The sequence below is a fragment of the Pan troglodytes genome, chromosome 1, assembly GCF_028858775.2.
Source record: "Pan troglodytes isolate AG18354 chromosome 1, NHGRI_mPanTro3-v2.0_pri, whole genome shotgun sequence".
Lineage (NCBI taxonomy): Eukaryota > Metazoa > Chordata > Mammalia > Primates > Hominidae > Pan > Pan troglodytes.
In genome coordinates, this window is record NC_072398.2 from 113,970,006 (window position 1) to 113,996,042 (window position 26,037).

Sequence of the window (26,037 nt, forward strand, 5' to 3'; positions counted from 1 at the left end):
CAGAAAATGATAAATATTGTTGCTTTATTTGGACCAAATATTGTTGCTTTATTTGGACCAAAAAACCTATTCTCAAATCTTCAGTTTTCTCACCAAGGTTTGGGTCAAATGAGGATTGGATTTGTCAACTTTTAATAGAATACGTCAATGATAAAAGTCCTGTCTCCCAAGAGGAAATAGACTATGCCCTGTGCTGGGGGCAGGGGCCTGTCCTCTTCTACCCTCTAAAAGCTACAGGAAATAAGCCAGAAACTACCTCCCCTAAAGAAATTGAGACCCCTTCCCCAAACAGTCCATTAACACATGGGATCCTTTAGACCACCTTCCTCTGCTAAACACCACCAACTTTGCCTCCTCCTCAAGCAGATGTAGCCACCCCAAACCCTTCCCCTGCTCACGTTGTTCCCTCCCCTTATAATCCTGACTCTTGGGGCCATTCCCAGTCTGAATGCCCTGCCCCAGGAAAGCTTCAATGTGAAATAGAACAATGTAAAAAGGATATTCGAAACTTCCCTTTCCCCTCCTCCTCAAAGGAGTCTGCCCCAACCCTTTTTCCCTTAAGAGAAGTACCACTTGGAGGAGGGGAATTGGCTCTTGCCCCCTTAACTAGTTCAGAGGTCAGAAACCTGAAGAGGGAACTGAAATCACCATTAGATGATCCTTTTGGGGTTGTGGATCAAACTGACCAATTTTTAGGACCAAAAGTATATACTTGGGCTAATGTCCATCTTAAGTATTCTCTTTTTTGGGTGGTGGAGGGAATAAACATGATCCGCAGGGCTGCTATGATAGTCTGGGAGCATGCACATCCTCCCAGTCAAAATATCCCTGCAGTAGAACAAAAATTTCCAGCCCAAGACGCCCAATGGGATAATGATAATGCAACCCACCGAAAAAACATGGAAGACCTTAGGGAGATGATAGTTAAAGGGATTTGGGAATCAATGCCTCAAACCCCAAATATTTCACTAGCATTTAATATACAGCAGGGGAAAGATGAAGGGCCCATGGAGTTTTTAAATAGACTAAAGGAACAGATGAGAAAATATGCAGGCTTAGACATAGAGGATCCCCTTGGGCAGGTGATGTTAAAGCTCCATTTTGTCACTAATAGTTGGCCAGGTATCACAAAGAAATTACAAAAAAAATAGAGAACTGGAAAGATCGGCCTATAGAGGAACTTTTGAGGGAGGCCCAAAAAGCATATGTAAGAACAGATGAAGAAAAGCAAAAGCAAAAGGCAAAAATCAGCTCTCCACTCTACAACAAAGTACCCAAGGGGCCAAAACCTGTAAAGAACTTAAGCCCCCACTCGCTAGGCCATATAAAAGGTATGAAAAAGCAAAGCAAGGGAATTTAAAAATGAGGAGAGAAAGAGAGCAGAACAAATGTTTCAAATGTGGAAGAATAGGTCACTTCGAAATGGAATGTCCTGAATGGGAAAAAGAAAAGGAAGTCATCCCACCTATGGCCTTCGAGGAAGAATAGGGAGGTCAGGGGCTCTGTTTCTTTTATCTCGAGTTCCACCAAGAGCCGTTGATAAATTTAGAGGTGGGACCCAAACCCGAGCTCATCACCTTTTTAATCGACTCAGGGGCAGCTCACTCCTCTGTTTGTTATCCTCCATCTGGTGTACTTTGTTCACAAGAAGAACTCCTGACCTCAGGAGTGAAAGAAGAAGGATTTAAAGCAAAAATCTTAGAAGAAAAAAAAGTCATGGACCGCCACCCCAGGACCAACCCCCACCAGAGTAATGTTAAAGTAAAAAGCCTAATCTGAATGTCCCTTTTTCCTCTTCTCTTTCCCTTAGCTACCCCACATCTCATTATTAATGTAACCAGGTCGAAGACACCCCAAATCATTACTTTTGATGCTTGTCTTGTTATACCTTGTGGAGACTTGCAAAGTCAAAGGCAGTTCTCTACTTCAGAAAAGTATCTTTGCCACTCTTGGAAATTATCAGATTGGGCAGATTCAATTAACTGGGCAGTTCCCTTAGACTTGCGATATTATAAAGAAAACTCTGTTAACTGGGAATCTTGTACTCTGAAAACAGAGTTTCTCTGCCGTAGCTTGTCCAAAATTCTATGGACTACCAAAAATCACGGTTGGACCTCCCTAACAACTCTCTGTGTGTCCAAAAACCATACATTCCTTTCACCAAATGAAGCCCCCACCAACTGCCAGCAAAACCAATGTAATCCAGTACAAATTTCCATTACTATCACAACTTCCCAAAATTCCTCCCCTTCATTAAGTCATTTCTATGGTACAGGAGCAGAGGTCGCAGGGGCAGACTCTATAGGATTTTTTGAAATGCGTTTTGTCACCCCCTCATCCCCTCCTCCCTCTCCTAAACCTTCTAATCAAACTACTAGTCTCTCCCTACCCAATAGCAACACCAAAGTAGCCATTGTAGAAGTTAAAGATTTAAAACAAATCCTAGCTATTGAAACGGAGGACCAAGATGCAAATGCCTGGCTAGAATTGATTAGATATTCCATTCACACACCAAACAAAAGCGATTGTTACGTTTGTGCAACAGGCAGGCCAGAGACCCAAATTATCCCCTTTCCACTTGGATGATCCTCCGACCAACAGGGTATGAGCTGTATGGTAGCTCTCTTCCAAAACCCCACAGCCTGGGGCAATAAGGCATGCCGAATTTAGCGGGTTGCAGTAAGCCTAAGCCTTTTCAGGAGCTAACCAATCACTCTGCCCTTGTTCATCCCAGAGCAGATGTATGGTAGTACTGCAGCGGACCACTACTTGGTACTCTGCCAAGTGACTGGATCGGCACTTGCACCCTAATTCAATTGGTCATCCCTTTTATCCTGACATTTCATCAACAAAGCAAAAAAGATAATTGCAAAAAAGAAGTACCATCCCCCCATGGGTCCTTTGACTCTCACATTTATATAGATGCCATCAGAGTTCCACAAGAGTGCCAAATGAATTTAAAACTTGAAATCAAATAGCTGCAGGATTTGAATCTATATTGCTCTCATGGGTAAATGTAAACAAAAATGTAGACTGGATAAATTACATTTACTATAATCAACAGCAGTTTGTCAGTTATGCTAGGGATACCATTAAAGGAATAGCTGAACAATTAGGCCCTACCACCCAAATGGTCTGGGAAAATAGAATAGCCCTGGACATGATATTGACTGAGAAAGGTGGGGTCTGTGTCATGATTGGGGTCCAAAGCTATACTTTTATCTCTAACAACACAGCCCCTGATGGAACAATTACAAAAGCCTTACAGGGCCTTACCACCCTAACAAATGAATTAGCTGAATTCTGGAATAGATGACCCCTTCTCTGGTCTCATGGGAAAATGGTTTGGAAAATGGAAGAGACTCATAACCTCAATCTTCACCCCTCTTGCAATTGTTATAGGTGTACTCACTCTTGTAGGTTGCTGCATCATACCTTGTATTTGTTGATTAGTGCAAAGGCTTATAGAAAAAGCCCTCATGAAAACCCCTCGATTCTCCCCCACCCTACTCAGATAAGTTCCTACTCCTAAATGACTAAGAGGAGCAACAAAGTCAGGATATGTTAAGGAAATGTGAAGAGGGAGAACTATAAAGTCAAGAGGGGGAAATTTGCCAAAAATAATAAGTTCCTCTTCTAAGCTTCCTTGGTCTTTCTTAATCTGTAATGAGCACTTCGTACTCTGCTTAATCTGTAACGAGCACTTGTTTCTCTGCTTGATCTGTAACTGGCAAACCTCTTACTCTTTAAACAACCCTTTTCACCTAGTTGGTAATGGACAGCCTCTCCCTTCCTGCCTAATTGGCCTTATTCAATTTCAAACACTAGCCAATTTAGTCAGCTTAGACTGTGCGGTCTGGCTCCAGCCAGTGGGGAAAGGACACAGAAACAGGAACTGCGTTAGGGATAAAAACCCCTGTGCTACCCCGCTCGGTGTGCTTGTACAATCAGAGGGACACAGGCAGCACCCATCTGCAGAAGTAAATGTGCCTTGCTGAGAAATTTTCTGTCTAAGTGCTGGTTTTTCCTTGTGGCACTGAGCACTTATTTCTAACAGTCCTGACTTGACCTGAGCCTTGTTAAGGCTCTCCTTTGACAAAGGGAAAGGGAGGTAGAAGTCAAGACCATCAATATTTTACTAATCAGGGAATAAGAGGTCAAACTAAAGTAAGACCTCTAAGAATATTTTCTTCCTTCTCTGCTTCTTATTCTCTTCCCTGTAGCCTACTTCCCCAGGAGTGTGAGTTTAGGTAAGAAAAAAATCAATAAAGACAGAGCAAGAGCTAACCTGTACATTGCAGCAAGAGTGGCAAAGGAGGAGCTGGAATGAGTAACCGAGTAGATGGTCCCCTGAAATGCAAACACTCAGAGGCAGGGACTGCACCTGCCTCAGCACTCAGAACATTTACTGAAGTGACAGGTCCACTTAGAATTAAACATAATTCAATTGAAGGACAATACGTGTTCAATTTAGATATATTAGAATAGCAACAGCAAGCAAGGAGGGCAGAATAGTAGCTATTATCCCACCATACAGGGACCAACACCCTGGGGACATTCTGCAAGAGACGCACCCAACACATGCTTTTTGAGAAATAAAATGGGACTATATTGTTGATTGTGAAGGGTACCAGAAGATGCTGATGTACGACAGGTATGCCCCATTGGGGCTTAGCCTGCAGTATTCTTGGCTTCACTCAGGAAAGAATCAAGGGCAAGCTGGTGGTGTTTGACAGCAACTTTTATTGAAGCAGCAGCAGAGGTACTGCTCCTTGCAGAGCAAGTATACACCACAGGCAGTGTGCCCAGAGTATCAGCTTAAAGGCAGTTCTGCAGTCCTATTTATACCCATTTTAATTATATGCAAATTAAAGAGCAGATTATGCAGAAATTTCTAGGAAAAGGGTGGTAACTTCTGGGTCGCCAGGTCATTGCCATAGAAAAAGGTGGTAAAAGTTGGTTATTGCCATGGCAACAGTAAACTGACATGGCACACTGGTGAGCATGTCTTATGGAAAGCTGCTTCCACCCATCTCTGTTTTAGCTAGTCCTCAATTTGGTCCAGTGTCCAAGCCCCACCTCCAGAGTCAAGTTCCACCTCCTACTTCAGTGTCACCCTAAAACATGCCTTTTTAACATATGGTTTTTTTTTGAGCAAAAGGCCATCATGAACCAGCAGAGGCAGTAAAAGCTTTAAAAACATGGCACAATATTTTTCTTTTGTAAAGAAAATTTACAATTTCTGAAGAAAATACCCATTTGTAAAAGGTATCTCCCTCTCCTGTATCAGGAAGAGTAGGACTCTTAATAACTGTTATCAATGGAGAAGGCATTGGCTTCAATCTGCATAACAAACCTTACTAAACACATCTTGTTGTTTGGCACACTTTTCCTGGTCATTGGGTAACTTGCCTCCCCAACCTAGAAGCCCCAAATCGCTTTTTCTTTGTTTAGTCTAATATACTCTATAAGTCCAAGTTCTAACATCCCTTTGGGTTACTCACCACTGGGTGCTCCCATGTTTATGAGGGATACACATCTTAATCAACTTCAATGTGCCTTTCCCTTGTTAACCTGTCTTTTCCCAGTCTGGTTTACAGGGCTCCAGCCAGAGAACCTAAGACAAGCAGAGGAAAAAGATTACTTTTCTCCTCTCCTACAATTGGGACCTGTTTTTCTCATATTCCACAGCTTGTCTATATCATTATTTACTTAACCAATTTCCTTCTCTTAGACATTTAAATGGTTTCCCATTTTGCCTTTAAAATACTGCAGTGTATAAATTTATAGCCAAGTCTAGTACATAGCCTTCATTATTTCCTTATGATAAAATCATCCTTGTGGATTTGTTAGAAATCCACAAATGTTTGATACTCTAATTCACACTGACAAATCGCCCACCAGAAACTATACCTACTTGCAATTCTCCTGGCCATATACAAGAATACCCATTTTCACCATCATCAACACTATGTTTTCATTTTTCAAATGAAGATGAAAAATGCATCTATGTTAAAACTGACATTTCTTTATTAATAAATAGAAATAAAATTTTTCTTTTGTGGATTGCTCCTTTTATGACTTTGACCCATTTTAATTTTAAGGTGTCTATCTTTTCTATGTTTACAAGAAAAATTTAATACTAAAAATTTAATGTTGGCCAGGCACGGTGGCCCACACCTGTCATCCCAACACTTTGGGAGGCCAAGGTGGGAGGATCACTTGAGCCCAGGAGTTCAAGATGAGCCTGGGCAACATAGTGAGACCCCCGTCTCTACAAAAAATAAAAAAATTAGCCAGGCATGGTGCCACATGTCTGTATTCCCAGCTACTCAGGAGGCTGAAGCAGGAGGATCACTTGAGCTCAGGAGGTCAAGGCTGCAGTACGCTGTGGTGCTGTGGTCATACCATTGCACTCCATCTTGAGCAACAGAGCAAGACCCTGTCTCTAAAATTAAAAAAAAAAAATTGTTATGCCTTTGTCATGTATCTTGCAAGTAATTTGCTCCTTTTAGTAAGTTGTCTTTAATTTTTTTATGGCTTTTTACATAGAAAGTTTTCACATTTTACAGAGTCAAATCTACTGACCTCTTTCTTTTTCATGGTTTCTGCCCTTGAAGCCATGCTCATCACTCAGAATTGAATTAGTTTTAGAGGAGCAAAATTAATGTTTCAAATAGAGGAACAGAAAGCTGCTCTTCACATGCTCCATGAGGAAAGTGAGAGGAAGAGAGGGCAAGCGCCCTCCAAAGCTGAGATGGGTCAGAGGATGGCTGGCGCCACCTTCTCTCTACCAGGCCTTGACACACTGGAGTTGGATGGCAGCTGGTGGGTCAGCCACTCACAAACAGGAAGCTCCATGCTGCTCCTCTGGGTTGGCAGATACTTTTGAAAAAATACGTGTGCCCTAAACATCCTTTCTTAAAAAGACATTTTTTATTACCAAAAAAGGTGGTTATTTACAAAATTTTAAACCTCACAGAAATAAATAAAATGTGAAAGAAACATAAAATCCTGGGACCCCAATTCATTATGCCAAAAGGAAAAATTAAGCTGAAAGTTGAGTCACACAAGAAACTGCCTTTCCTTGAGTTCCTAAGCAGACAGTTACAGATAAAAAGCTGCTGTCTCCACGGGTAGCTACTCTATGTTCACCTTATCTTAAGAAAGTGCCAATTTACTGAGCATGAGAAGAATACACAATTGACCATTCCCCTACCTACTTCTTTTCTCTTGCAACACATGGATTCAGTAATGTGACTGTACCCTCCCTCCTTCCCCTCTGGCCAGCTTTTCCCCTTAACTGAAGGCTTTGAAATCATCTTGAGAAAAAGGCACAAACCACAGATTTTTCCTGTGGTTCTGTGTTCCTTTTTGTCCTTAACGTTGATGAAATAAACTTCTAAACTGATTGAGATCTGTCTCAAATACTTTTTGGTTTACAAAGGTAAGAAGTAAAAATTTCATTTCAGTTCTCTCACAATCTAATACCTGAAAGACAAGCACTGTAAAAAAAATTCAGCATCAACCCTTTCAGGCTTTTTTCCAACACATACCTTAATAACAACATAGTATGCTATGGTATACTGGTATACCCATAGCATAGTATAAACATAGTATCATATATAAAAAGGACTAATCCTATAGATATTGTTTTGCAATGTGCTCTTTTCATGTGATTTACCAAAAGCATCTTTCCATGTCTTACTTTTAGGTCTATGTTATACTATTTTGATGGTTATACTATATTTCATAATATGGATATACCATAATTTTAGTTGTTTGCAATTTTTTATTACAAAAATGCTACAACAAACATCCTTGAACAGAATTTTAAAACATCTGTGCAATCATTTCTGTGGATAGATTTCTCAAATTAAAATCGCTAGGTGAGAAAAAGACATAAATTTTAAAGTTTGGTGGAAATGATAAATTACTTTCCCCAGAAGGTATTGATTTACATTCCCTCTGATGTTGTATGAGGGTTCATTTCTCCACACACTCATGTTAATAATGTAAATTATCATCTTTTCTAATTTTGCCAATCTGATGGTGAAAAATGGTATTTTATAGCTAAGATATATACATATATTTTTGGTGACATTAGACTCCTCTTGTAGGTTTGATATTTCTTCTGTGAAATATTTCTTCTGCAAGCTGATCATTTATATCATTTGCCCATTTTAAAAACTATTTTGTATTGATTGGTAAGAATTATTTCTATATTTTGAATATTAATAATTTTATATATATTGCAAATATTTTGTCATGCCTTTTCATTTTGTTCCTTATTTCTTCATCTGCACATAAATCTTACTTCTTTATATCATCAGTTGTGTTCATCTTTTCTTTCTTACTTTGGATTATATGTTATATGTAGCCAGGCCTTCCATACTCAAGCTATAGGAATATCTTTCTATATTGTCCTTTTAGCATTATTATTATTTTATTTATTTATTTATTTATTTATTTTGAGACAGAGTCTCACTCTGCTGCCCAGGCTGGAGTGCAGTGGCACAATCCTGGCTCACTGCAACCTCCGCTTCCCAGGTTCAAGCAATTTGCCTGCCTCAGCCTCCTGAGTAGCTGGGATTACAGGCGCACATCACCACACCTGGCTAATTTTTGTATTTTTAGTAGAGATGGGTTTCACCATGTTGGCCAGGCTGGTCTTGAATTCCTGACCTCAGGTGAGGAGGTCTGCCTCGACCTCCCAGAGTGCTGGGATTATAGCTGTGATCCACCACCCCCGGCCTCCTTTTAGCATTATTATAGTATTTTTGCATTTAAAATTTTAATCCAACTGTAGTTCATTATTGTGGATGACGCTCATACAACCATGAGGTAAATATTTGGCTTCCTTTTACCCAGTAACAGCAAACAACTGCTTTGACTTAATTTCATTTCCTCGACAACTTTCTGACAGATAATATCCATATTTGTACTTAGAGTTGAAAAAGAAAGCAAGCACCACTTTTGCAATTTTTACTCACTGTGACCTAAAGAATTATAATGCTGAAAATGTGCTTTGGAAGTCTGTCATGGTTATTTCTTTTTTTAGGCATCTTTTCAGGGCACACCCATCTCTGCATCACTGTCTGTTTCCTTGTGTCACAAATTTCTGTTCTTTTTTTCTCTCCCTGTTCCCTCTCATTTCTTTTTTCTCCTAATCTCTCCTTTTTCTTAACCACCTATAATGTTAATCACTTTAAATGCTTTTGACTCCTTTGTTTTGGTAGTTTAATTATATTTCATAGTCTCTATGCTTCTTTGTTTCGGAACAAGTTTTTATTTATCTAACTGTGAATTTCACTAGAGTTGTAAAATGTATGCCGAACATAGGATTTGGGGATTGCAAGCATTTACAGCTGATACTCAATTTCTTTCTTTTCACCACAAAAACGATTTTAGAACATGAAAAATATCTTTGGAGAAACAAAAAAATCAATTTCCTCATCATTTTATGGGTCTACATTTTTCAATATTTATAATCATATGGGATAAATGTTTGCATTCTGCTATTGGCTTGTGAACATTTACCTTATTTCTATGTGGTCTTGTTAGGGACAGTATACCTAACTGGATAAAAGGCTGTGTGGTTGAATTTGGCTTCTTGTTTACAAAAGAGTGATCCTTAGTGATCTACTTAGCCTCTCTGTTCCTTTTCTCTTTCACTGAGATGAGAAAACCTATCCTTCCCAATTTTTTGTGTGAGAATTAAAATGCAGCAAGAAAACACACACTCATAAACACATCTGCTTTGGCAAAGGAGCACATCAGAAGGGCTGGCTTGTGCACACTCTCGCTCTCTGTGTATGTGTATTATGTTTTATGTTACTGTAAAAGATGTAAAGAGAGGCACGTGGTTAAGCTCTTGGGGTGTGGACTCCACCAGTCTCACTTCAGTTCCTTTTGCATGAAGAGCTCAGAATCAAAAGAGGAAACCAACCCCTAAGATGAGCTTTCCATGTAAATTTGTAGCCAGCTTCCTTCTGATTTTCAATGTTTCTTCCAAAGGTAAGCATAAGAGTCAAAGAAGTCCCAACCCAGCTTTCCCTGAAAGTGACTCTCAGTAACTCTTTTGCTTTTTATAGGTGCAGTCTCCGAAGAGATTACGAATGCCTTGGAAACCTGGGGTGCCTTGGGTCAGGACATCAACTTGGACATTCCTAGTTTTCAAATGAGTGATGATATTGACGATATAAAATGGGAAAAAACTTCAGACAAGAAAAAGATTGCACAATTCAGAAAAGAGAAAGAGACTTTCAAGGAAAAAGATACATATAAGCTATTTAAAAATGGAACTCTGAAAATTAAGCATCTGAAGACCGATGATCAGGATATCTACAAGGTATCAATATATGATACAAAAGGAAAAAATGTGTTGGAAAAAATATTTGATTTGAAGATTCAAGGTAAGTGTTCATTCCCTTAATTGCTTTATTTCAGTGTGGGTGCTATTTGGCAAGTTGGAAAATAGCATTTCTAATATTCCCCAGCGCTGACCTCTGCCTCCAGGGGGGCTATACAGGAAACCAGATGCATGTCTCCTGCCCCAGTGGAGACTGTGGTCCAATGCGGGAATGGGATCCACACATCTGATAGACCCTCAAGTCTACCTGCCTACAACTCTGTCTTCAGGTGGTTACAGGAATGTGGGGTTGGATGAAGAACCTGGATTAAGGTGGCATTAATCGGGAGGGGGACACAGGTAGGCCAAGGGAAAAGGCAACTGTTCCAGGTTGCTGATGAATGGGCGAGCTAAGAGTGGGGCGAGAAGAAGAGGCTGACTGGAGAGCAGCGGGCCTTTCATCGACAGAGCCCATTTCAAGCCAGGCTGCCCTGAAGGAGGAGTTATATGGCAGAAAAGGGCTGGAAACAACATATTTAAGGATGAACAGCCCTTATTTTGGATCTGCTTGTCAGAGTGATACAAGGTGGTAGGTGATTTTTGCTGATATGTGTAGAAGATGCACAAGGTGTGGCTTTGTATATCTCTGCCTGTACTGGGAGGACAGGAGTGGATATTGAGGATGGGGTTAGGGAGACTAGTTAGAAAGCTGCTGCTGTAATCCAAGTGGAGTGAGGACCAATTAAATCAGATTTTTTTTGCATGCGGCCTGGGTATCATTAGGTTCTAAAGCTCCCTGGGGGATTCTAATGAGCTGCCAAAGTCAATCGCCACTGGCCTAGACCAAAGGGTGCCTGTAAAATAGGAAGAATGAGGATAATAAGGGTCAGGCATAGAGAAAGGTGGCTTAGGCAAGGGAGAGAAGGTAGAGAAAGTGGAATCAAAATGCCATTGAAGTCGAAAGCCCAGGGGGATGCTGGGGAAGTAGTGACAAGAAGGGAAAAGAAGAAGCTGCGCTTGGCTTGGGGAGGCAGACAGGAACCCCAGCATGAGCACAGGCCAGCCATTCAGTGAGCAAATAAGCATTTCTGTGCTTCACACAGAAAATATCACCGGAAGCAGGGACCCCACCTTCTTCCTCTCTGTCTCCAGCCCCATCTTCAGCACCTGGGCCTACCAGCAATCCCAGATAGTGTCAGATTGCCCACTCCAGCAATCCCAGACACTGTCAGCTCCCCTGAAGTGACAACTTTCCACACCCTAGTCCTGCAACCTTGAGTGGAGAGCACCTTGTAGAAATGTAGTGGGGTTGAGCATGGCGCTGAAAAGGGCCTCTGATTATGGGCTCTGGAAACCACAGATCTCAGGACTCCAAACAGCACAGAACTCGAGTGTCCTGTTTTGAGTGTGAGCCCTACGCGGGGGACCATGTTGGTGTTTTCACATTTGGGTCGCATTTAGCATTGCGGCGGAAATAATGGCTACCAGTTAGGGGTCAGGTGCTTGCTTACATGATCTTATTTAAAGCGCCCAACAATACTGAGACCTAGTTGTTATTATCTCCTTGTTATATATAAGAAAACAGAGACCTAGTCAGAAGCAGCTTGTCCAAGGTCTCATTGCTTGACAGGAGCAAAGTCAGGATTCAAACTCAGAGGTCTTTTTGGCAAGAAGACGACCTTTTCTTTTTTTTTCCAAGCAGCTTTATTGAGATAATTCACCTACCGTTCAATTTGTCCATATACTAAAATGGCCTTCAGTATATTCAGAGTTTTGTAACCATCACCACAATCAACATTTTCATTGCCCCAAAAAGAAACCCTTCACCCTTTAGCCGAAAGACAGTGACTTGCTTCGTGTGTGTGCACGTCAATGTCATACAACATCTTGATTCAACTTGTAGTTGGTCACTATTACCAGACTTAAGGTGACCATGGCCTTGGGCAAATTCCCTATCTGCTCTGAGTCTGCTTTTCCAATGACAACTTCAAGGGATATTCAGTGAGACAAGGTGTGTACAAGTGTCCTGCAGTGCCTGGGGCACAATGCCTGTTTTCTCAGTGCTAATGCCCTCCCACATCTCTTTGTTTCTCCAAGCTTCTCTTTTTTTTTTTTTTTTTTTATTGAGATGGCATCTTGCTCTGTTGCCCAGGCTGGAGTGCACTGGCATGATCTCAGCTCACTGCAGCCTCTACCTCCCAGGTTCAAGCGATTCTCCTGCCTCAGCCTCCCAAGTAGCTGGGATTACAGGCATGTACCACCACGTCCGGCTAATTTTTGTATTTTTAGTAGAGACGGGGTTTCGCCATGTTGGTCAGGCTGGTCTCAAACTCCTGACCTCAGGGGATCCGCCTGCATCGGCCTCCCAAAGTGCTGGGATTACAGGTGTGAATCACGGCACCCGGCCTCCAAACTTCTCAAACTCCAGTAGTTGTGCCTGCATTTCCTTCATGAGGGAGTTGCTGCTGCAGGCTGAAGAGGCAATGGAGGGCCCCTTAGAAGCAGATGCTAGTAGGGAAGGGGTTAATCCCAGCAACTCAGAATTAAGGAGTTCTCATCCATGGAAGGCCTTAGGTTGGATCAGTTCTAAGACACTATCTTAGTGAATGTATACGGAGGTACTACTCCACAAGGGTGCCCGTCACTGCATTGTTCATGTTAGCGAAATACTAGAACAGTCAGCAGTTAGAAACTTATTAATCAATTAAATTAAGAATGCATCCTTTAAAAAGATGCATATATGCATTTATTGATGTTCATTAAGAAAAGAACTTCATAATATAATTTCACAATAAAGGGGAAAAGGCAGACTGTAAGATCACATAAACTAGTTTTAATTTTTAAAATATTACATATATATATATATAGAGAGAGAGAGAGAGAGAGAGAGAGACAGACAGAAAGAGACAGGGTCTCACTCTGTCGTCCAGCCTGGAGTGCAGTGGTGAAATATTGGCTCACTGCAGCCTCTGCCTCCTGGGTTCAAGCAATTCTCATGCCTCAGCCTCCTGAGTAGTTTGGATGAGAGGCGCATGCCAACACACCTGGCTAATCTTCATATTTTTAGTAGAGATGTATTTCACCATGTTGGCCAGGCTACTCTTGAACTCCTGGCCTCAAGAGATCCGCCCACCTCAGCCTCCCAAAGTGCTGGATTACAGGCATGAGCCACCTCTCCCAGCTGAAATATTATATTATTTATATATGTACATATAAATAGAAAATATCTGATAAAGATATACATGAAAATATTATTCATTATTGACTTTGAGTGGTGGCGTTGTGGGTAATTTTTAATCTGCTTTAAACTTTTAAAAATATTTTATCAGCTTGTACAATGATTGAAGTTGAAAGCCCACGGACGCTGGGCAGGGAGTGATAAGAAGGAAAAAGAGGAAGCTGCGCTTGGCTTGGGGAGGAAGACAGGAACCCCAGCATGAGCACAGGCCAGCCATTCAGTGAGCAAATAAGCATTTCTGTGCTTCACACAGAAAATGTCGCCAGAAGCAGGGACCCCACCTTCTTCCTCTCTGTCTCCAGCCCCATCTTCAGCACCTGGGCCTACCAGCAATCCCAGATAGTGTCAGATTGCCCACTCCAGCAATCCCAGACACTGTCAGCTCCCCTGCAGTGACAACTTTCCACACCCTAGTCCTGCAACCTTGAGTGGAGAGCACCTTGTAGAAATGTAGTGGGGTTGAGCATGGCGCTGAAAAGGGCTTCTGATTATGGGCTCTGGAAACCACAGATCTCAGGACTCCAAACAGCACAGAACTCGAGTGTCCTGTTTTGAGTGTGAGCCCTACGCGGGGGACCATGTTGGTGTTTTCACATTTGGGTCGCATTTAGCATTGGGGCGGAAATAATGGCTACCAGTTAGGGGTCAGGTGCTTGCTTACATGATCTTATTTAAAGCGCCCAACAATACTGAGACCTAGTTGTTATTATCTCCTTGTTATATATAAGAAAACAGGGACCTAGTCAGAAGCAGCTTGTCCAAGGTCTCATTGCTTGACAGAAGCAAAGTCAGGATTCAAACTCAGAGGTCTTTTTGGCAAGGATGATGACCTTTTCTTTTTTTTCTAAACAGCTTCATTGAGATAATTCACCTACCATTCAATTTGTCCATACACTAAAATGGCCTTTAGTATATTCAGAGTTTTGCAACCATCACCACAATCATGTTACTGTGTTGCTGTTATAAGTAGAAAAAAAATATTTCCATTCTGAAGAGACGGGCAAACTTCGTGACCCAACCTCTAGACTATGTACTAACTCTGTTGCTGAATGTTGATAATTTCCGTTTTCTTCCTTCTCAGTAATGCAGAATCTTGGGATGAGAAGAAAACTTTTAATTTAATTTCTGCATGCCTATATATATCGGGACATAAATGAAGTTTGACTATGATGTTCCATGGGGAAAATATTGGTGTCTGGAAGTCAGAGTGGGAGGGAATCATTGAAAAATAAGCTAGTCCATCTATATTATGAATGGAGAGAAACTGAGAGGGAAAAGTGGCAAGTCTGGGGGGAACAAAGTAAAGAATGAGAAAAAAAAAGAAACAGAAGACGAGGAAAAGGAAAAGTTCACACAGCTAGGAAGTGATGTGGCTAAGATGTAGACCTGAGCCATCTAATGCTAGGCCTAGGCATTTTCCTTTTATGGTGCAGTCTCTGTGCGGGAGAGGCAAGAGGTTTGTGATTATCGAATGCATGAACTACCACTAATAATGTCGTGCCTAACGATCTGCCCAGGGCTTTGCCACATGTTGCTCCTTTTGTGACAGGTAGGGTATGTTTTTCTGATCCTTTTCTGATGCTCTGAGGAGGGCCAGCGTAGACCCTGTGAGCAGCTAAGCAGCTCTGGGCTGGGAAAAGGCAGAACCAAGTCTCTGGTTCCCAGGCAGGTGCTCTTTTTCCCTAGAGCTTTGAGCTCCTTGGACACCCACACACTCACATGTACCCACCTGGCCCACTGCTCCAGGAACTTGGTGGGGGCAGATGTATCCAAGGTCCCCAGTCACATGTCAATGTGGTGATTCCTCCAGAATGGGGATCCTGGCTGCTCTTAAAGCATTGCCTTTCTCAAACTCTGGAGGCACTCTCTTACCCATACTCCTAAACCCTGACTGCCATGTTTTAGGTGGTGCCCCAAGACCACCCACTGGACCTCTCAGAGCCGTGAACATTTTGTCTGTAAATGGGAAGAAAAACATCAGCCTCTCTGTTAGGGTTAAGTGATATCATATATGTGAAAGCATTTTAAGGTATAAGACAGCATATAAACATTACATATGATACACTATTTAGTGGCATAATGTATCTATGAATGTCATCAGAAATAATTTTTTTCTGAATGCTCTTTGTAAATAAAATAAAATAAAATAATTTCCAAAAGTTGCTAGAGGTCTTTGACATTGTTCCCTTGTCCCTAACTGACTCCATCCCCCACTGTATAAATAGATATGCTTATTAAAATCAGAAAATTGCCTAAATTGAACTGGATCTTTACTTTCTTTTTAGAGAGGGTCTCAAAACCAAAGATCTCCTGGACTTGTATCAACACAACCCTGACCTGTGAGGTAATGAATGGAACTGACCCCGAATTAAACCTGTATCAAGATGGGAAACATCTAAAACTTTCTCAGAGGGTCATCACACACAAGTGGACCACCAGCCTGAGTGCAAAATTCAAGTGCACAGCAGGGAACAAAGTCAGCAAGGAATCCAGTGTCGAGCCTGTCAGCTGTCCAGGTGCGTGGCGGGCATCACTTCACAAACACAGCCTGCCAGGCCCTCAGTAGGCAGAGGCACGCTGCTCCAGGTCACAGGTGCTCATGCTGGGAGGCAGCCCTGGCTCAGGATGAGGCATGAAAGCATATCTCTTCCTCCTGGAAACCTTCAAGGGAAGCATCAGGGGAGGTGGTGTTCTATGGTTTTCCATCCTGGGAGTCCTCCCACCGAGCACAATTTGACCACAAGCAATTTTAAAGATCCTCTTCTAGGAGAAAGAATTGCAAAACTGAAGAAGGAGGAGCTGTAGAGAGTATCTCATGCAAAGCCCCATTTTCCAGAGAGGGAAACTGACTTGCCCAAGGTCCCTTGGCTAGTTAGTGACATGATTCCAACTGCTCCCCTAAAGATGGTCAGTGGTCAGCACCTCCTATCAGGAGTAAAGGTAGAAAGGCTGCAGAAACCCTGGGGGCAGGGTCAGGGGGGAATGGAGCCCTTGAGGCCAAAGAGGACTGTGGACAGCAAGGCAACACTCCTGGCACACAACAGGACAGCAAGGCTTGGGGACTAGCTCCAGAAAATCTCAAAACTCCAAGACCATAATGGATCCCCAGTGTCCCAGCCTGATGTGACCTCCAGAAGTATTTCTGAGAGGCAGCCTTCTGTAGTGCCCAAGCTCTCGCCTGGGAGTAGAGGTCTGGACTTCTAGTTTGGGTCTGTCCAAATTTAGCCAGAGAATCTTGACAGAGTTTCTTCCCCTCTCTAGGCTTCAGCTTCCTGGCCCACAAAAAAAATAAGCACAATGTTCACAGACTATTAGATGAGTAGGCTCTTGGATCCACTTCCAAGTGCATTCATGTGGGCCATTGGGCTGCCTCACAATATGGCAGCTAGCTTCCCTCAGAGCCCTCTAAGAAAGAGCAGGAATAAGTGCCCAGGACAAAAGTCGTAGTCTTTTTGTAACTTAATCTCAGGAGTGATATCCCAGTCACTTCTGCTGTGTTCTATTCATTAGAAGCAAGTTAATAAGTCTAGCCCACATTCAATCAGAGGGGATTGCACATAGGTGAGAATATCAGGAAGCACGGGTCACTGAAGGCCTCTGAGAGTCTGCCAATCACCAACTTGACCAGCATCACTTCACCCCCGGTTTTCCCACCAGTCATCCTCCCACATTCCCCCATCACTAAGGCACAGTGAGTGAAGTTGCCTCTCCTTGACTTCGCAACTTTTTTTTGAGACAGGGTTTTGCTCTGTTGCCAAGGCTGGAGTGTGGTAGTATGATCATAGCTCTCAGCAGCTTTGACCTCCCAGGCTCAAGCAATCCTCCCACCTCAGCTTCCCCAGTAGCTGAGATTACAGGAGCATGCCACCACACCAAGCTAATTTTTAAAATTTTGTAGAGATAAGGTCTCACTATGTTGCCCAGGCTGGTCTCGAACTCCTGTGCTCAAACTATCCTCCCACCTCAGCCTCCCACAGTGCTGGGATTATAGGCATGAGCCACTGCAGTGGCCTCGGGAGATCTTTGATTAGAGTTGCCAGATATAGCAAATAAAAATACAGTATAAGTACGTTTCAGATATTGCATGAAACATACTTATGCTAGAAATTTTTCATGTTTATCTGAAATTCAAATTTAACTGGGTGTTTTGCATTATATCTGGAAACCCTACTTTTCATGTTTATTTTTACTGGAGCCCACAAGTATAAATATGTGTGTGTATTAGGGATGGAAGGAGGGAGAGAGGGAGGACCTTGGGAGCAGCCAAGGTTTGAAGGCTGGAAAACTTATGTCCCTTACTCTATGGTGCAGAGCAGAAGCTCATTGCGAGAAGGACCACTAGGGAGATGGGAAGAATACCTGGGGAGAGATTAGGGTGGAGGAGCTGCTCTTGAAGACCCGAAAAGGGATTTGGAAGTTTTGTTCTGAAAGGCCAAGGCAGAGAGGAGCAATGGTCAGAGTCTGACCATTTGGCTGAGATTAGGTGAGTGTTTACATACTTAAAACCAAAATACTAGGAGGAAGGAACAGATTCAGATGCGCAAAAATACTTTGTCACATAAACTCATGGGCATGTGATCTCCAAGAGAAACTGTAGGAAGATAGTATGCCTGGATTTAGGAACTGAGAGGGCATATTTTTGACTGACAGTGCCCCCGCTGCTTCTGAAACATGATGGAACATTCCCCACCAAAAGTACTACCAGGTGCCCCAGGGCACCACACTGGACAAACTGGAGGGCAGGCTGTGTAAGGCATTGCCTACATTCCTGCATGTGCCCAAGATAAAATTGTGGCCACCCTACCCAATGACTTGGAGGGAAGATGGAGCTGGTGGCTGCATGACTTAGCCATGTTCTCCCCAAAGCATTTCAGGCCTGCCCTGCCCCACCCCGGGTCAAATCTGAAAAGTTCTCAAGCTCAGCAGGAAGTGGCCTCTGGTATCTCCTGCCCCTCGTCCAAGCCAGCAGGGCCTAAAGGGCCCTGAATCCTTTACTGACCCAATTTCAATGGTTTAAGATTATGCCTGCTTCTCTGGTGGAGGCCTCTTCATCAGTAGAGCTTAGAGAGTTGTGTAACTGGCAGGCAAAGAATGGGTCAGAGAGAGACTCGAGGAAAGAAAGCCAAGATGAATAAACCACTGCAGTTTGATGATCTGTTAAACTTGGTTTCTGAGCCTCTGACCCTCTCCTTGGGGCCCATCCTGGGCTTCATGTATAACAGTGTATCCCTAGGATGTTTTTGCCTGGAGAAGCATTTCTTTTGTGATGCTGGGCCAAGTTCCAGTTTGTTCTTCAGATGACCCCGTCCCCTGACCCGAGCCCCACTGCTGCTTCTCTAACTGCTATTGACTCACAAAGGGCAGACAGCCCTAGAACCCCTCCTGTTTCCCCTGTTTCTGGGAAACAGCTCCCAGAAACACCAGTGCGAGAACACTAGTAAGAGCAAGACCTCACATTTGTGTTGTTTTACAGTTTACAAAGCACTTTCATATCCATTATCTGATTGACTTCCAACAGCCACCCTATGATGTAGGTTTCATTATCTCCACTTTACAAAGAAGGAAACAGGCTCAGAGAGGTGAAGTAACTCTCCAAAGTTCACACAGCTCCTGCCTAAAAAAGCCTAGACCAAACCCATTTCCCTTAACACCAAAGTCACTGTTTTCCTCATTGCATTACAGTGACTGAAGGTCCAGCAACTGAAGACTAAGCCCACTGCTGTTACTAACGCACTGTGCACCCGGGTTTCTCTCGTGGCTCCAGGGAAACTCTGTGAGAGGGTGCTGGCCTTGAGGTCAGAGTGCTGGGCTGGACAAGTGAAATATTTACCCTGAGTGTTTGGAAACTGCCTGGTAGAGAGAGTGAGAAGGAATCATGGTGCAGTGGGAGTAGCCAGAGACGAAAGCAGGATCAACAGTGCAGAAACACCGAGACAAGGGGCTGCTTAAGGGAAATGCTCAGGAACAGATATTGTGTGGCTTCGGGCAACTCATTCTCCCTCTCAGGGCCTCATGTTTGAAACTAGAGGTTGCATTAGAGTATCTCTAAGATCCTCGGATCTAAAATTTCGTGATGCTTTCCATGACGGGGGCACTGGGCAGGCCGGCCTTGGTGCATGAACAATCAGGCATTTCTAGCCCCCGAGAGCAGTTTCCCAAAGAGCCTGCAGAAGGAGCTTCCCAAGGACCTTGGGTCCTTCCAGGTTTGACATCACTCACCACCCTCTGTGAGCCTGGGAGTTATGGGGTGAAAGGTCCCAACAAGCTCTCCTATCTGCTTGATGCAGGAGGCAGCATCCTTGGCCAGAGTAATGGGCTCTCTGCCTGGACCCCTCCCGGCCATCCCACTTCTCTTCCTTTTGCAGAGAAAGGTCTGGACATCTATCTCATCATTGGCATTTGTGGAGGAGGCAGCCTCTTGATGGTCTTTGTGGCACTGCTCGTTTTCTACATCACCAAAAGGAAAAAACAGAGGAGTCGGAGAAATGGTAAGCTCCCCCTCTTTTGTCCCACCGCAAGCCCCAGCAAAATCCCCATGAAACAGCTCATGGGGATGACACCTTGAATCTGCAGAGAAAATGATGGAAATAGGTAGTTTCGGAATGTCAGGGTTGTAGCCAGCGGTTATAGCTTGTTTCATTTTGTGGTTAGCTTGATTTTTGAAAAACAAATTCTTAGTGGTGACAATGTGGGAGCTTTGAGACACTGAATCCAGTTGGCCTCATTGGAATCTACCACTGAGGCCTACTTGGTGACAGGCTAATGTGAACATCTTTTGAATGAGCCACACTTCTCTACATAGGTAGAAAGGTTAGCTCCAAAACACCGTTTCTAGGAATAAATGTCCTATCTATGGGTGGCCCAAGGTGAGTTCAGGACCAAGCTCCTAGAAACACAGGGAAAATCATTCAGGTCATCAGGTAGTCACAGGAAAACAGCTGTTCTAAAGCAGGGTGCCTGTGTCCCCTTTGCTAATTCTCTGTTCGAGGGATGTGTTAGGGTTGAGAGTTTTTCCTCAGATCAGGCCTGTCTGACAATCTATCAGCAAAGAAAAGGTTATGCTTGCAAGTGGGGAGCAGGCTTAGGGAGCATCCAGGCCACCCAAGGCAGAACACTTCAGAGAATGGCCAACCCGGGGTCACTGTGGGGGGCACAGATGAGGGTGTCAGCCATTGGCGGGACTTGCAGCCAAGGGAACAGGCCCTGGGGTTCTCTGCAATTCACGTTCACAGCAGGACTTGGTCTCTCCCTAGAACCGGCAGGCACAGCCACACCAGCTGCTTCCAGTGCTGCCCAGGGAGGTGGTCCAAACTTCCCCAGGCACCGGTGGCCTTGGGCCCCGTGCCCTCTGGATTTGGCTTCTTTACCTCAGACTTCTTCCTCAGTTCTCCTTCTGCCTCCCCATCAGGCTGCGGTCCCTCAGCCCCACGTCCCATCACACCACTACCCCCAGCCCAGGCCCCGAAACATCATCCTGAACTTAGTCCCATTCTTCCCACCACGACTGTCCCACACTTTCCACCACAGCACAGCAGAATCGCTGGCAGGGCCCTTAGGCATGCCCGGCTTATCCTCCTCTGTGCCCAGCTCTGGCTGTTCTCCATGCTCCTCTCCAGCAAAGACCCCTTCTCCATTGACTAATGGTCAAAGACCATATCTTCTTCCAAGGTGGACCTCACTTGTCACCCCAAGACAAGGCAATCTCTGCCATCACCAGGCTGAGAAGAATGATGGTTAGCTCATGCTGATAAAAAAGTCGTTAGTCTCTGTGTTTTATGTCTATTAGTGCATCCAGCTTTCAGAGTGATCTTAGGAGATAGATAACAACACAGATGAGGAAGCTTAAGTTCAGTGAGGTTCAATTATTTGCCTTAAATCCTATGGCCAGTAGGCTGACTCAGGCCTAGGCTGAGGCAAGGAGCCCAGAATTTAAGGCATAGAATTTAAGGAGGCTGGCCTGCCCTTGCACAACCTGAAAGTTGGTGTGTCTTTAAACTGCATGCCTGTCAGCCTCGCTTGCCTCATTCCAGTCATGCCCTGGGTTGAGTAACCAGGAGATGCAAACAAGGGAGAAGGACAATGAGCCTGGAGGAATTCCTGGGAGCACACATTTAGGCGCCAGCTGCAGCTGCTGGAGTGGGTAGGCTGAGGACCCACTGTCCTGCTTGAACCAGGCAGGGTGCACAGAGCCGTAGCCAACCTTGTCTGTCCAACCCTGCCTGCAGTCTCAGCCATGTGGCTACACCCCATTCCTCCTACCAGAGCTCATGTGCCTCTGTCTACACTTTCTGGTGGCCCTGGGCTCTTCACAGAAATTGACATTGCGATTTTCAGTTCTTGTTTGCCTCTTACTTGATTTTAGGCTTCCTGAGGACAATTTGTGTCTAAGTCACAATGACACTTAACACTTGGAAGATGAGGAATAAATGTTGGAAGGACAAATGAACCAAATGGTGTATGGGCCAGGTGTGGTGGCTCATATCTGTAATCTCAGCACTTTGGGAGGCCGAGGCAGAAGGATCATTTGAGCTCAGGAGTTTGGGACCAGCCTGGGCAATATAGTGAGACCTGGTCTCTACTTTAAAAAAAAAACTTAAAAATTAGGTGGGTGCGGTGGTGTATGCCTGTAGTCCCAGCTAGTCAGGAGGCTGAGGTGGGTGAATCATTTCAGCCCGGGAGATCGAGAATGCAGTGAGATACGATCACACACTGCACTCCAGTCTGGGCAACAGAGCAAGACCCTGTCTCAAAAAAACAAAACAAATAAAAAACAAAAATAGTGGGTGAACAGAGTAGTAAACCAATGGCCAGTGCAAGCTTGCCACATAGAAGATGAAGAAGGACCACCCACTGCCCCATAATTCAGAACTAGGGCCAGGGGTTAGAGCCCTCTCCACAGTCTACTGGACATAACCTAAGCAATGACTGCAGGGCACGGAAGATGGCATAGAGGATGTGTTTTGTCCTTTCTGGAGGCCCTTTCCTCTTTGTGCTTAGAGCACACGAGCCATTTAGGTATCAAAATCACATTGTCTAACTTTGACTCTACACTCAAAGCCATCTGATGCTCACATTTCATGTAGTCAGAGGAGGCCATCTGGTTTGAATCAACATCCGGAAGTTACAGGGTGATGCTTAGAGAGGGCTTGTGCTTCCCCAGCCACACATCTCCATAAAGATGTAAGAGGTAATTATTTCAGCTGGGTGTGGTGGCTCATACCTGTAATCCCAGCACTTTGGGAGGCCAAGGCAGGCAGATCACCTGGTCGGGAGTTCGAGACCAGCCTGACCAACATGGAGAAACGCCATCTCTACTAAAAATACAATATTAGCCGGGCATGGTGGTGAACGCCTGTAATCCCAGCTACTCAGGAGGCCGAGGCAGGAGAATTGTTTGAACCTGGGAGGCAGAGGCTGCAGTGAGCCAAGATCGCACCATTGCACTCTAGCCTGGGCAACAAGAGTGAAACTTCAACTCAAAAAAAAAAAAAAAAAAAAAAGAGGTAATTATTTCACCCCAGGGAGAAACTTCTCTTCCTACCTCCCTCTGGAGCCACTGCAAAGATGGCCTTGGGTGCAGGGACTGAAATACCTAACTTACAGCCTAAAGGAGTCCAGAGGGGCCAGCAGGGTGCTCCAGGCCTCTAGCAGCTGGGCACCTTCACAGATTCCCTGTGATTTTAAGAGTACAGGAAAAACTACATTACGAGTAGCTGTAGGCCTGCTTTCATGGACTGAAGTCACACAAAGAAGAAAATCCTGAAGGGTGAGGAGAGGAGGAGTTCTTTCCCTCCTAAGGCCAAGAAGATAGGTCATGAATTTCTGAGAAGCGAGTAAATTTCTAAGGACAAAAAGTCCCTTGCATGTATTCCAACCTCTTGCCGGAAGGTGGATTGCATGACAGTAGAATTGGGGGAAAGGCAGATCTAACATAGAAATGCCTCAGAAGGAATGTAGTTACTAATATCCTCCATGACTGCTCATAACCCCTTCCCATGCGCTCTAACCATGAGGTTCTTGTTCTCAGGGAACAATTTCTAGGTCAGCACAGAGGTAGGGTTCCAGGTCTGCGTGCTCTCTCTGATCATGGGAGCCCCAGGCACAAAGCCCTCCACCCATGTGTCTTCTTCCTGCTGATTCCTTGAGTTCTCTTGTCCTAGGCTTTCACTCTACCTTATGGTGAGCACTTCTTTCTCTCCTACAAGCTTAGAGTTCTCAGAGAGTAGGGGCAACTTCTGCTTCCTCATTGCATCCCCCAAAGCAGCTAGCATGGCGCCTTGCATATAAAAGGTACTCAATATTTACATTGATTTCACCTGGCCAAGATGAACTCTATTGAGGTTTTGTTGTCGCAGATGAGGAGCTGGAGACAAGAGCCCACAGAGTAGCTACTGAAGAAAGGGGCCGGAAGCCCCACCAAATTCCAGCTTCAACCCCTCAGAATCCAGCAGCTTCCCAACATCCTCCTCCACCACCTGGTCATCGTTCCCAGGCACCTAGTCATCGTCCCCCGCCTCCTGGACACCGTGTTCAGCACCAGCCTCAGAAGAGGCCTCCTGCTCCGTCGGGCACACAAGTTCACCAGCAGAAAGGCCCGCCCCTCCCCAGACCTCGAGTTCAGCCAAAACCTCCCCATGGGGCAGCAGAAAACTCATTGTCCCCTTCCTCTAATTAAAAAAGATAGAAACTGTCTTTTTCAATAAAAAGCACTGTGGATTTCTGCCTTCCTGATGTGCACATCCGTACTTCCATCAGGTGTTTTCTCTGTGCAGAACATTGTCACCTCCTGAGGCTGTGGGCCACAGCCACCTCTGCATCTTCGAACTCAGCCATGTGGTCAACATCTGGAGTTTTTGGTCTCCTCAGAAAGCTCCATCACACCAGTAAGGAGAAGCAATATAAGTGTGATTGCAAGAATGGTAGAGGACCGAGCACAGAAATCTTAGAGATTTCTTGTCCCCTCTCAGATCATGTGTAGATGCGATAAATCAAGTGATTGGTGTGCCTGGGTCTCACTACAAGCAGCCTATCTGCTTAAGAGACTCTGGAGTTTCTTATGTGCCCTGGTGGACACTTGCCCACCATCCTGTGAGTAAAAGTGAAATAAAAGCTTTGACTAGACCCGTGTCTGCTCATTGTGTGAAGGATCCCAGTGTCGAGGAGAGGAAGCTGCCGAATAAGAAAGAGCCTCGCTGGTGTGATAGCAGGATCAAATTCAGTCAACTCAATCCAGCTGAGACCTCCTTAGTCCTCACCAGAATGACCCGAACATGCTCCCCAGGTCTCAGCTGCAAAGCTGGGTCCAACAACCTATTTGTAGATTTCCATAATGAATTAAAGCCTCCATGCACAAACGTTAACAGGAGTCACCAGAAAACTTAACCTTTTGGGTCTTACTTTCTTGACTGTTCAGACACAGTCATAATGACCTGTACTGTCATCCTTGAAAACAAGGGAATCTATGGATACTGGAGGTGTCATGAACTCATCAGATGACATACAAAAAGATAGGCTAAGAGACAACTCAGTTGAATCAAATCTTAAGTGTCTTAAATGACTATGATTAAAAGGTCAGACCCCATCCCCAGCTAGCAGTCATGCTAGCTGTACTTTGAGGGAAGTGGGGAGAAAAAAATAGTTTTCAGTTAGAGTTCTAAAACAATAGGTGGTGAGAAGGCACCTGCTTTGAAATGCTGGTGCCTTGTCTGTGGTCCTGTCTGCCCGCCTTCTCCTTGGCTTCTTAGACTTGCTAAACCTTGTTACACTCTGGCAGGAAGCTCTGAGGGCTAAACCACAAAAACTAAGTATATTCAGGACTTCCTGTGACAGCTCACTGAGGATTGAACTACTTTTTCCTCTGAATCTGAGAGTCTGTTTTTCCAGCAACCAGAGTTAATTACTAAGGGCAATGATGAATGAAACCTCATCGCCTCCCAAAATTCAAACACAAAATCCAGCTAGGTAACAATTGCCACAGGATCTACCCAGTAGAGAGATGAGGGCTCTGGCCGGGCATGGTGGCTCGTGCCAGTAATCCTAACACTTTGGGAGGCCAAAGCAGATAGATCACCTGAGGTCAGGAGTTTGAGACCAGCCTGGCCAACATGGTGATACCCCTTCTCTACTAAAAAAAAAAAAAAAATTAGCCGGGCATCGTGGCATGCACCTATAACCCCAGCTACTCGGGAGGTTGAGGCAGAATAATTGCTTGAACCCTGGGGTGTGGAGGTTGCAGTGAGGTGAGATCGTGTCACTTCGTTCTAGCCTGGGCAAAAGAGCAAAACTCCGTCTAAAAAAAAAAAGGAGAGAGAGAGAGAGATGAGGGTCCTAGCCCTGCCCCTTTCTCATTCTTCATGATACTCATGAGTGATTTCATTGGCTATCTCACCAGAACAGCTCATATGCCATTCCCTTAAGAAAATCTTCCCTGGTCTATTCAGCCCTGGGC

At 44.3% G+C, this 26,037-nt stretch overlaps 1 protein-coding gene across 1 annotated transcript; it reads left to right on the forward strand.

Annotated features, from left to right (window-relative positions):
- The first annotated feature begins 9,956 nt into the window (after positions 1 to 9,956).
- CD2 (CD2 molecule) lies at positions 9,957 to 24,264 on the forward strand. Its single transcript, NM_001193663.1, has 5 exons — positions 9,957 to 10,017; positions 10,095 to 10,415; positions 15,875 to 16,105; positions 19,955 to 20,077; positions 23,945 to 24,264. Exons 1-5 carry the CDS (start codon positions 9,957 to 9,959, stop codon positions 24,262 to 24,264), a joined length of 1,056 nt encoding a protein of 351 aa, NP_001180592.1.
- Positions 24,265 to 26,037: the final 1,773 nt, after the last annotated feature.

Coding starts and splice junctions, on each gene's coding strand:
- CD2 (NM_001193663.1), top strand. CDS start 9,957: ATGAGCTTTCCATGTAAATTTGTAGCCAGCTTCCTTCTGATTTTCAAT. Junction 10,416..15,874: donor ATTTGATTTGAAGATTCAAG/GTAAGTGTTCAT, acceptor CTTTCTTTTTAG/AGAGGGTCTCAAAACCAAAG. Junction 20,078..23,944: donor ACAGAGGAGTCGGAGAAATG/GTAAGCTCCCCC, acceptor TTGTTGTCGCAG/ATGAGGAGCTGGAGACAAGA.